The 12481-nt window shown below is 38.8% G+C and overlaps 1 protein-coding gene across 2 annotated transcripts in view; it reads right to left on the bottom strand.

Moving 5' to 3' along the window:
* LOC116231792 (VPS10 domain-containing receptor SorCS1-like) overlaps positions 1-12481 on the bottom strand; it is a 277398-nt gene that overhangs the window by 63909 nt on the left and 201008 nt on the right. For both annotated transcript variants that reach the window (XM_090145485.1, XM_090145486.1), the window contains exons 7-9: positions 10672-10790; positions 7985-8074; positions 2965-3144 (exon numbers count right to left, since the gene is read on the bottom strand). In XM_090145485.1, the coding sequence (XP_090001611.1) occupies positions 2965-3144; positions 7985-8074; positions 10672-10790 (389 nt within the window). The remainder of the gene's footprint in view (positions 1-2964; positions 3145-7984; positions 8075-10671; positions 10791-12481) is intronic.

Raw genomic sequence — 12481 nt, forward strand, 5'->3', positions numbered from 1 at the left:
CCTACTAGAGGTCAGTGCCTATAGCTCTATTTGTACTTTTCTTTGTTGTTGTCCTGAAATTGTTGTATTACGGAGTCCCTGTGAAATCCTGGCTATAAATGATTAAAAAGCATTTTATATATGAGTTGATAAATATGTTCTGAAATCCTATGAATTTTTCTTTTTATGATTCTACTCCTAGGCTGAAACTCAAAATGCTTTCCAGAGAAAGCAAAGCGTAAGTAATGCTGTCAATCTGGGACAGCTCTATCTTCAAGAAACAACTGCACATAGTGTAAATGTTTGTGTGCTTTCTGTAGGAAGAGATGTGCCTGTTGCATATACACATCCACGTTGATCTGTCCATGCAGTAATAATAGAGATAGAGCTATGCAAGTAAGGGCTTGAACAGCAGTGTTCAGAAAAAATAAGCACTGTGTCTGTATTCCCAGGCTTTGTAGGCAATTCCCCCACCCTCACAAGCACTGCATGTAGATATAAACGCTGCCTATGCTTTTAGTGAAAGTTTTGAAAAAGATGCTCAAAACACATCCTTCATTCCCCATTACCCACTTCACACTTCAAACATTCAATTCCTCTCTGAAATACATACTGCTAAAAAATTAAGACCTGGATAGGAATGCATGCCATAACTATACAGGTACACCCCGCCACATTCACAGCAACTCTTTCTGCTAATGACTGCCATTCTGTCTTAAGTCACTGGTCGAATACAATAGTTTGCCTTCAGTTGTCCTTTACTTGAAACCCACCCTGAATCATGTCGAAGAGGCCAACTATTATCCACCTAGCATAGATTCTTACAGACAGGATTGTCTTGCTGCAGAACATTCCTACTAAAGAGCCAAGCAGAGCAATACCACATCATTTGGAGAGGTGCACTGATTAGAAAAAAGCGTACCCACTGGCCAGTGACATTCACTCTTTCCTTCTTCTAGGATATGATCTCTAGGGCAGTGCCCATGGAACTGCAGTCCAGTGTCCTATTGATGCACCAGCACTAGAAGGTGATAGAGCAAAGAGCTATTCTCATAGCCTACACGGTCCAACACGTAGAAAGAGAATTAGTGTCCCAGTGGTAATGGTCTCCTCATCCCCTACAAAGTCCAGCAGCAGACCCTGAAATAATTGTCTCCCAGTGAAAGAATCCTGGAGCATTCCTCCAGGAGAAGAGAAAGGAGAACATGATGAGGCACAAGGGAAGAACTTCTATTTTCTCATCAAGTCCAATGTAATTTCCCACTGAGCAGAACTGAAAAGATTTATTGCTGATGTAGAACCACATTAGGAATGTGCATACAGAAACACCTTCACCACAATGCAACCAGATAAACTTATTTTTTAATACCTAGTAAACATAAGCAGACACATACACATTAAACAGGCATTTTTCTGGCGTCTTCTCAAGTAATCCTTCTTTTCCATATAAACTGCTGTCAAAAAAGAAGGACTCATTTTGCAATTTCTTCACTTCCTTTTAATTTATCTATGGACTTTTTTTTTTCTTTTCTGATCTTCATCTCCATTTACCCCTGAAGCACTCATCACTTGCAATAACTCTGCTGGGAGAATCATGCTGGATGGCTTTCTGTTCCCTTCCAGCTAGAACATCAAATTGAAAGGAAGTTTTGTGCCAGGTTCAGTGTCAGTCAATATTCTTTCTATCTAGATAATCAGCAGATATGATGCTACAAGTCTGATTTCATCAGTTTCGATCCAGGTTACTGTGTAGTGTCAGTCTAATAAAACAAAACAAAAAGCTTTTCTCCCTCTACTGGGATGTAGGACACTTTTACATAATGAAGTGAAACCACTTCTGGAGCTGACAGTAATAAGAGGTAACAGCCTTTCCATGCACTGCCAGCATTGCAGAGAGATTAACAGTAAAAACTCCAAATGACTGGGAAATGACACTGCCCATCCTCCTACAATTCATCTGAATTTATGTACAGTGCTTGGGCTCTGTCTTGACAATTCAAGGTGGTTTCCAAGTAAAGGACAGCTGAAGGCAAACTATTCAGTAGAGCTAGTATTCAGTGATGGGAAATACAGGGAGCATTTCCATTTTTAAAGGAACTCAGAACTAGTTCATAGCCTTTGTTCTAAATGGTGATAAAGACCTCTGGAAGAGATCTGGAAAGAGAAGCAAACCCCAAATTAGCAACTCAGCACTGAATTTCTACTCAGCTATATCCAGAAGTAAGACTGCCATCAGGCCAAGAGAAGTACAAGGGCGTGTTACAAGCCCTATTCTCAGGATCAGTTGTCACAGAAGACAGTGTATATTAGCCTTCTTACAGGTGAGCTTAGACAGAATGTACTTGTTAGGATCAGGATAAAGAAAACATCAACATAAAGAAGGAAAGTATTCATGCTCATGGGATAGCTCAGGAGTCACTATCTAAAATTCCGTTCTCAGAATAGATCAAGCAGCAGAAGGCAACAAAATTGAAAACTACAATCTCTAATTCCTTCTATCACAAGAGCTTAGGCTTTCAGAAATGCAATGAAAATGGCAGAATTGCAGAATGATGCTGTTTATAAAGCTGGGAGCCTTCTGAACCAAAGACTGGAACAATGTGGGTCAGAGGCTTGATTCATTTGTGTCAGAAGGATTTTGGCTGAGAAAGTGTCTTGTTGGAATGTAAGAACTGGTCAGCTACTTCTTCCAATGCATATCTATCTACATAGACATGAGGTTTTCCTCACCTGAGAACCTACTGGAAAGCACAGTAGTAACTCTCTTCATACTACTAGGCTGGGACTAGTTTCAACACTTGTGCAGCCTGACTTGAACTTCTTGTGCTTGCACTGAGATCCTCGTTTAAAAGAAGGATAAAAATGTGTTTAGCTTTAGCTCTGCTATTTTCATACATTCTATGAGACTGATGTGTAAGAACACAATGGAACTGGATGTCACATGAGTTTGGAGGTAAGAATGAAATATTTAGAGTCATGACATACCTCATAGAGGTCAATCATCACATTCCCATCCAGCCCTTGACTACTCTTGACGTTTTCCAATGCCAGGGTGAAATACACCCCTCGGGTGTCAGAGATATACAGATTGTATGTGTCGTTCTGGTTCCACTCTTGAACAGCTGCGAACACCTGACTCTCATCTGTGCTGATAACATGCATGTCCTGAGGAAAGAAAGCAAATGCGTGTTACAAGAGGGAGCTCTGCTCTGTCATTTCCAAGGGCATCACGGTAACTGTGGAGGAGCAAAGGATATATTTTAGACTGGAGTTTAATTGAAAACTGTAGACAACATTTCTGTAAGCCGAGAATTCCATCCAGGAATATTTTACAGCAGCACTCTACTGCCAGTTTTCAAAGCAGTAATTAACTGATGAGGTGTTAATTGAACATTCACTTTGGCAACAGAGTGTTATACAGCAGCACTTTGCTTCCTCTACCAAAATTTTAATTAGTACTTGGTTTGAGGGAAGGGAGGTGATTTTTTTGTTTGCTTTATTTATTTTGTGTTCAAGCAATACTACTTGTGATTGTAGAATCACAGATGTTAATAACACTTTAAAACATATTTTTTAAAGAAATTAAAAAATGAAGAAAAAAAAATCAAGAACATCTGCCTCTTGCCTTCTAGCTCTCAGAAACCAAGTATGCTTGAGAACTGATGGAGGATCTAATTGGCAGCCAGTGTTGCTGTTGTTTGTTATTACTAATGACTGTGTCATCTATGAGTCAAAGCCATGGACCACTGTGATAAACACCCCTCCAGCAATATGACAGAGAGACAACCCTAATTCTCACTAGATGTAAGGAGCAAAACTATAGGTTGATCACACATGTTATGAGTGATGTTTTATTTTTCTTTACTTGCTCTGTGTTACAGTAGACAGGAAGTAATTAAATGAGTGCATAATTTAATAATAATAATAATAATAATAATAATAATAATAATAATCTCTTAAACCTGAACCTCTCTTTCAATGCCTGGAGAAATTATCCAGTGAAAAAAGCCACTGAGAGAGAGATAGTTATAATGAAATTCCAAGGCTCTATCTGCCCAGTACAGGAGGGCTGAGTTCCTCATGCCTTACAAATCCATGGAGATAGAACAAGAAATGCAGATTTCTTAGCAGTAGATGATTCCCCAAAGATTCAGCTCTATGCTTTGGGCAGTTATCCCTAAGTTATTTTGCATCCATGGATCTCAGCCAGGACTTTTGATGTATATGCAAAACTGGGACTCTATCAGAAAATATATTCTTTGGAAGTTGATGCTACTTCTTCCTCTGTTAATATAATAGTCTTTGACAATTTTCTTGCTGATTTGTAGGGGGGGAATAATAACTGCATATAGAGCCTTATGGTATAAATATGAAAAAATAATAGAGGGAAGAAATCTGGCTTATAAATTTCAAAGTGGATTCACTCTAAAGTTAAGATTCAGAAAGGTTGGTTGTTGACTCAGATCCAGATCTGTGCAGATGAATGTTCACCTGGTTTACCTGCATCTTTGTACTGGAGAAAAATGCATCCCAGAAGATGAGCTAGCTTTGTAGAGGAACAGATTGGGTTAAAATCTGAGGCAACCAGAAATGCAATATAAGTCCCATTGGCTTTGATTAATTGTGGTTGTGAACAGATATTCTCTCTGAGCTCCAGCTGTAATGGTAGAAGTAACTGCCACAGCTGTTTGTCAGAGGTTCCTCATTTCACACTATCGTCCTAGTTGATCTTCTGGTAGAGCTACATGAGTAGATGATCACAATGTGCTTCAGGCAGTTTCAGATGGCACAGCTGTACTTTCAAGCTCAAACTTTCAACGTTCATACACATGTTCATACACACAGACAGATCTCTCTACTTAAAGGTAAAAAGATATTCTGATGAACATTGGGGAAAATTAAAGGCAATTTCACATATGTTTAAGAAGCAAATGAGTTAATCCATTCATTATGTTCTTCCTGAGTTTTGATAAGAACATGCTATAATCTCAAAGATTAGCATGTTCTTATCTTTGTCTTACATATACCATGTTAGAACACAGTGAGACTCAAGGAATTTAAGCCTAGACAAGCACAGACTGAGAAAGAAATGGTAAAATACGTGTATGTAAAAAGAAAACAAGTGTTCCAACTGATTGCTTTTGTGGATCAGTCAACTACTCAACATGGCCTTGTCTTGTAGACTCTGATATAAGGTAATGGCTTGACTGAAGGGATTCTGTACATGGGAATCCAACGTGTCTTTGAATAACATAAGGGATTTGTTAGTTTTCACACTGGTAAAAACAAAAATTTTCAGCATACTGAAACAGTTTTATTATCTGTCCTTTTTGACTTTCCAAAGACAAAATAAGAGCATGATTTCATGCATGCATTTGATTAGATGTCTACTCAAATGACTAAAGGCCAAGGCTCTTTGAATCACCGAACATCCTCCAGTTGTCCTTTTTAGCACTTGGTCAGGGAACTTTTCTTCCTGGCAATTTAATTAGCAGGGATGTGTAGGATGTGTGTTGCCTGTTTTATCCCATCAATTATTTCATTTGTCAGTTCTTTTTAAGGTTTGTATTTCAGGACTTTCTTGTGGTTTTGTGGTTTGATACCACAAAGACCTATTCCATCAGTATTTAGCCCAACACCAGATTAAGGACAAGCCTTTTTTAAAGAGAAATTGCTTGGCTCAATCCTGTATTCAGAGATGTCTGCTCAGTAGATTGGTCTAAAATTGAGTGAATTTGAGCACTGTTTCTATACATTCAAGGTGACTATCATGAGTGACAATACAGAGTGTATGACAGACACCAGCCTCACTGCAGAAATTAACAGATTTCAGTAAATACCATTCACAGGGCTTACACAACTTCATGTACAAGTTGTACATGTACATATGCTTGTACTGGAAAGAGTTTCAGGTTCATTCAGGCTTCTAATAGAACTGGTTACCAGAATATAAATTACAACAGCAAAAAAATCATAGATTTGATTTGCTATAGGCCATTCCTGCCTGAACAACAGTATCACCTGCCAAAGCTGCCTGCCATCACATCTCTCCAGATTAGGAGCAACATGCAGAGACAAAAAGTTTGACATTTCTATCTTCAATTCCAGTAGCGACTTAGTACTGTTTACCATACTTGGCCCCACTTTCTTAGCTGAAGGAGATAAAAGAGAATTTAGGCATAAAAGAAGCTGTTTGTTTCAATGCCTTTGAATAATATAGTGCTTTGTGCATTTTTAATAAAAGCAGCTATCTTGCTTTGATACCAAACTACCAGACAACCACAGATCTACTGTAGCTCCCTCCAAGCCAAACAGAGCTTTTCAGTCTTTGAAGACATTCCCAGTTTCTGACAAAGCGTCTTATCTCCTTAAATATCTGCTTTTTTCCTTGGGTCAAATAGCATGAACATATTGCTCCTATTCCTACTCTCTGAGAACACATGGGAATGTAATCACAGTATATTTTTCTTGGTTCTCCAGACTTTTCATTGAGTTGGACAATTGGAGAAATAAGCGTATAAAAAAGGCAGACAACCAGCTCAAAGCAAGCAATCTTGCTACAGAAAATATGAATCAACTGTAAATTATTTTAATTTAGGTATTACAGTATCCATCCTAAAAATCCAATTCATTTGCTAAGGATTACTTGATATTACACCTGTTTAAACTGTAACTAAATTGACAGAGTAATTCCTTCCCACTTGCATAAGAAGTTTCAAACTGTGCCTTAGAGTAATATCTTCAAACATGCCTGCAGAATTTGGGGCACTCAGGATTTCAGGTCTCACAAAAAATCTGAAGTTTGTCTGGGACTGTAGAAAGAAGTATATTGGGAATTCAATCCACAAATCTATGCATCTTCTAGCAAAAAAAGTATTTTTCTTTTACTGAAGTCACATTTCATAGCCAGATCTCCTGTGTCACAGCCAAAAAGAGATCACAGCTTCTGGTAGGGTCCCCAGAATCCTAAGAACTTGGGTTTTCAGGTGATTCAAGCAAAACACAACAGCAGAGTATATAAGGTATGGCACTGAAAACAATGGGTTTGAGCTGCTGTCTGGTTATATGATGAAGGTCACCTATCAAATCCACTCTAAACAGGTCTGTTGGAATGGGGAATCAAAGACAGCCAGCTGTGACAATAGCCAAATGATCCCCTTGAATATTTGCATTTACAAATAGTGATGTACTTTCAACTTTCAGGAACAAGCTGACTGGGCATTTTCTTTTTTCTCTTTTTGCATTCCCAAAAATTAACCAGGGATTGTCATTTTTCTTCAGATGCTAGATGTTACACAGAGTTCACAAGATCATTTGCTACCTTTGAACTTAGATTTCATTTAATCTTTTAATGCCTATAATGCCATTTTAATGCCTATAAAAAGAATGAAGAGAGTTTTTAAAAAAGATAAATATTTGTCTCTGTTAAGAAGCTGTTAGGACTTCTGCAAAAAGGTGATTTTTCCAAAATAGAGCCAACATTTTATAATAGTGTTTAAAAAAAAAATCCAGCTTCAGAAGGCAGCAATAGCCTTTCAAGCTCCAATGCTAATTCACCATTGTTCTTAATTAGGGAGGATATGGAGCAGACACACAAAGCCATCCTTTTTCTTGATTCCCATTAAAATCTGCTAATGAGGCAAAACAGAAAAAAAAAAAAAGAATCACAGGGGATTTTACATCCCTCCTCCTGTCCCCTAGAAAAGGAAAGGGGAAAGGGGGGAAAAGGAGGAAGGGGAGGAAAAGGAATTCCTCCAAAATTTATTCAACTAACCATAAAGAAATTATAATTGACATAGGCTGTGGTAATCTGCCTGTATTTCATGCTGATGTTCTTGACAGAGCAATGTGGTGAACTTGAGTCTTTCTTGCTTGCAAATGCTCTCTTAATCAATGATGCTTTCACTCACTGCATCTCATCTTGTTGTTACTTGTATTGTTTTCAATTATTTCTGAACAAATAAAAAATCTGTCGGTACATATGGGCATTCCAGCAACAACTTACCTTGGGCAAGGAGTACTTTGGCAGCTTTATTGGTGTAAATGCATTCCTCCTATAAGAAACATAATAATGTGGTCTTCCACCTGATGTCACCTACAGGAAAAGCAGAAAATTTACCTTCAGCATTATTTGAAATGTTTTTTAATTAATGGTGAAAGCATCAAGCAAAACCTCCTAAGGCAAACATCACAGTGTTCATGGCAGTGGTTAAAAACTGCAGTCATGTTATGGGTGCTGAATAACTGCTGAGAGCGGCTGAAAAAGAGAGAGTAAGAGAAATGCCATTTTCTGCAATGAGAAACAAGGGCTAGAATTTCAGCTGAAAGTCTGGGGAAGGTGAAGCCTTGGCATCACTTGGACCATTATGTTCCCTGCTGATTCCTGCTCTCCTCTCAACACAAAACAACCTGTTCTGTGTTATTTGCACAGCTGCCATGTGAGTTATTAGTTGGAGCAGCTGATTGGCAGACATGATGCTTGATTTCCATTTCTGTCTTCACATTTAAGTGCCTAAATAGCAATACTGGGTTAAAACAGCATGTGCTTTCATTTTCCACCACCTACTAATGAGGGGTTAAAAAACAGCTGACGATGTTAGTTACTGAAGCATAATCAATGTTTGTAAAGTACTTTGAAATCCATGGATGAACAATACTGAAGAACAAATATTCCAAGGGACTCTCCATGCAGAACTCTGTTTTAATTGCCTGCTACCTAGGCTTATCAAGCTGTTTTTTTTCCATAGTCCTTTAAAGTGCACTGCAGTAGTTTAAAATGGAAGACGCACAGAGGCTAAGATCATAACAGATAAAGTAAAAATAAGAACTACTTATTTTAAAGCCCTTCCCTTCCCTTCCCTTTTCAGGAATTAATCAAAAGTTAGAGGAAGGAAGGCTAGAAGCATTGTTTATGAGTGAGTGTGTGTTCGTAACAAAAACAGTGCTACAGAATAAATGAGCCCACTTTTCCTTATTCTCATGGTTTAGAAACAATTAATTCTCATTGCAAATGACTTGGTTGCAGAAAAGCCAGATGGAGATCAATGTAGGAAAGGCTGGGGAGGGCTTTCAGGCATTCCCTTATTCTTCCAGCCCTTCACTGTCTGGTGTGAGGTTATTCCTCCTCTAAAGAATAGTGTCTGCAATATGTCAAAGTCCAATATCAGATGCAGCATTTCATTTAGCAGTTCTGTGCTTTATTCCTTACAGATACATCCTGTATACAACCACTTGAAGAATGCTATTTTACACTTACCAGTTAACTGTGAATTCACCAACAATTAGGATCAAAGAAGAGATTGTTTCCAGGAATTAAAGTATTTTTATTTTGTATCTGTGTCAACCATTATTGACTGGCAAATACTATCTCTTTGACCTGTTAACGTTGGACAAAGTCCAACAGAGCCTCAGAGAGAAGGTTGTAAGACATTGCCTGTCCTCATTCTCCTTCCTCTACCATGCAGTCAGCACTGAAGTGAAACAAAGAAATCTTATAGCTCTAGGAAAACTGCGTAACAGTTTATAGACAGAAAGTTGAAAGCATCAAAATACAAAGGCTGTCAGAATTCAGATGATTTCCCCAGCACTGGTTTCAGATGGGGCAAAAGAATTAAATTCTATTTAGTGTGTAATAAAATCAGATCAGAACAGATAAGACATGAAAAGAGCAAAAACCAAGGAGTCAGTGATGAAGCAATGAATGAATTCAGATAGAAAGAGAAACTTCCCAGCTCCTGTTTCAGTCATGTCACATACACACACATACAGCCATTCGGAAATTAGAGAGCAAGTCTGAACAGTGATGCATGCCCCTGTTTTCCTTACCTCATAAACATTTTGTTTACGCCTCAGACACATAAAGGCACAAAAGCTATTCTGGAACGTATGTTCCAGATTTATTTGTGGATGATTTAGATGGCTGTTTATGACTGAGTTCATTAACTGAAGATAATTAGCAATCAACTTATTCAATTTAAAATATCAATCCTTTCTCTTCCCTCCACCCCCAAGTATGACAGAATATTAACAGTCTGGAAAACCAGTTTAGTCCTAATGATTTCCAGTTCACCTCCATGCTCTCTGCAGTTCTGTTGTTATTTCTTGTCTTTTTCCACTGTTATTAAATGGACCCTGGCAGCAGACTAATGAAATGTACAGTAGTTCAGATCTGTTCTCCAGCTCTCACCTGAAAAACAGCTTGGCTAAGTATGTCTCATCTTCAGCCTTTTTTGTATAATCACAACTGAAGCATAACAATAAAGTCTGATTACTCCTTCTGTGGTTCTTCCCCTGACTCCCTCCTTCTCTTTTCTGTTTCTCTCTTGTGCTCTAAAAAAGTTTGCTCTACTGCCCTTGCAATGGAAGATGACTGACATGTCACTTCAAGCTGGGAGGTGAGAACACTAATCCGAGAGTGCTGATGAGACTGCAGGAGAGGCATAGAAGATTACTCCAGTACCCACGGTGGATGCTACAGGCAGGTACTCTAAGACCTTTCACTGACAAGATACTAGAGGTAGAAAAACTCTATTAGCATTGTAATGAGCTGCTACAATACACCCTGTGCCCTTGTTATGGATCTAGTCTTGTCTGATTAGTTGGGGGTTAATACATACGCACATGTTTGCAGAGGGAGGCAAGAGAAAATAACAAAATATAAAATAACAGAATAAATAAGAGGTTGCTCCGCACCTGAACAAAGACATAGTCATCCTGGACAATCAGGGAGTTATGGTCAATGTAGCCTGGAAAAGGTTTGTTTTGTGAGGCTTCACTGCAGTTCTGCATCTTACAGGTGATGTACTGGGCATCTGAAAAGAAGAGATAAAACCAAGACACGTGAAGTCATAAGCACAGTTTCCTCCTACTGTCAAAAAACTACTTGTTAAGCTTGCATTTTTTTGCTTCCCAGCCACATATGACATAAAGCGATACCATCCATTCAACACAACATAACACTTTTGCCCTACACCCCTATTAAATCCACCTTTCATGGCTCTCCTTTAAGCTCCTTCCTTCCCCACCTAGATCAGTTTCCCATTATTTCTTTCATCCCACCCTAGATCAGACATCAGAGCTACATGATAATGGTGTAGCATTTACCATAGGGTACACCAGCTTCTCCAGTCACATCTAAATTTATTTAGAACACGGCTAAGGTCCAGAGAACATAAGTACAAGCACACTTGTAGAGGACACCTGCCCCACACTGTCACCACTGACTGAGAATCCTTTTCCTGGCACAACTTTGTACTTCCTACAGACCTTAAACTCTGCAGAATAGTGCAGAACATCACCTGCTTCAGAGATTTTACCTATTTCTCTGTTAACAATATAGGTAAATGCACTCTGGCAGACCTAGGCAATCACTCCTCTCCACTCTCCTGAAATTGGAGGTCTGAGCAGTTGTTTGTTTCATAGTAAATGGATTAAATGCAGCCCTAAAGCCATCTCATCCACTATTACTATTTGGGACTTCCTCATCTTCTTTTCTGGTGCACTGCAGGGTGCTCATCTCATAATCCATCACCTGAAGAAAAGGAATTTTAATTTCTTCATTGTGGTAATTTATCCCAGAATACAGAACCATATTCTCTGAATTCAATTTAGGCTCTTTCAGATCAATTAAGAAGTTGCACTTTGTTTAAGGACAGAACTGATTTACAGGAAGAAGGATTTTGGCATTTTAGCATTAGCATTGAAATGATAGAAACACTGCATGGCATTTAATCTTGGAACTACTTCTAATCTTTTTCCTTGTTGAAGCAGCACAGCCCCTTGTTTGATGTAATTACAGCCTTCTGATCAGAGAAGCAGCACTTTCAATGGTAAAAGAAATGGCTGGATTTTTACTATCTCATATTTAATCTTGGTTTTTAATTAAAATCTATCATTTGACATTTTTTCCCTTGTTTCTAAGGGCTGTTGACTTCTGCTTGAAATAGAAATGCAGGGTAACGAACCTTCAGGAAAGTTTGATGAGGAATGATTTTACCCCATTTGCAGAGTTCTTGGAATATATAGAGTGCTGAGTGTTATTAGTCACTGCAGTTTATAACATTTTATGCTTTTGCAGCTCACTGCAAAACATTAATTAATATAGCCCAGACAGCATTATCCAAGCGCATTTCCCTTTGCAAGGACATGCTTTTTTCCACATTAGCCACGAGAGGGCAGGGAGACACAGAAGTGTCAGTCTGCTCACTGCAGCAAACCAGCAAAGTTCCCTTTTCAGAAGTGCTCGGTCCTCTGTCCCCTCGCTGCAAGCAAGAAGGGGACTGATGGGGCTTACCCACCACCCTACAGTGCTGTGTGGTGCAGCACATCCTCTACCAGTCAGAAGACAGAACGGGCATCTCAGAACACACTGAAACAACCAATTCCCACTTCTGTTAACGGAATCCATTTTATCACAAAGGACAGCCCTTCACAGCTGACCCCACATTCTCTCTATTATAAGATCAGACTTCTGTTTCTCACCTTGCCTCTATTTTTTGTAATC

This window comes from Phasianus colchicus, chromosome 8, assembly GCF_987193195.1.
Source record: "Phasianus colchicus chromosome 8, bPhaCol1.hap1.1, whole genome shotgun sequence".
NCBI lineage: Eukaryota > Metazoa > Chordata > Aves > Galliformes > Phasianidae > Phasianus > Phasianus colchicus.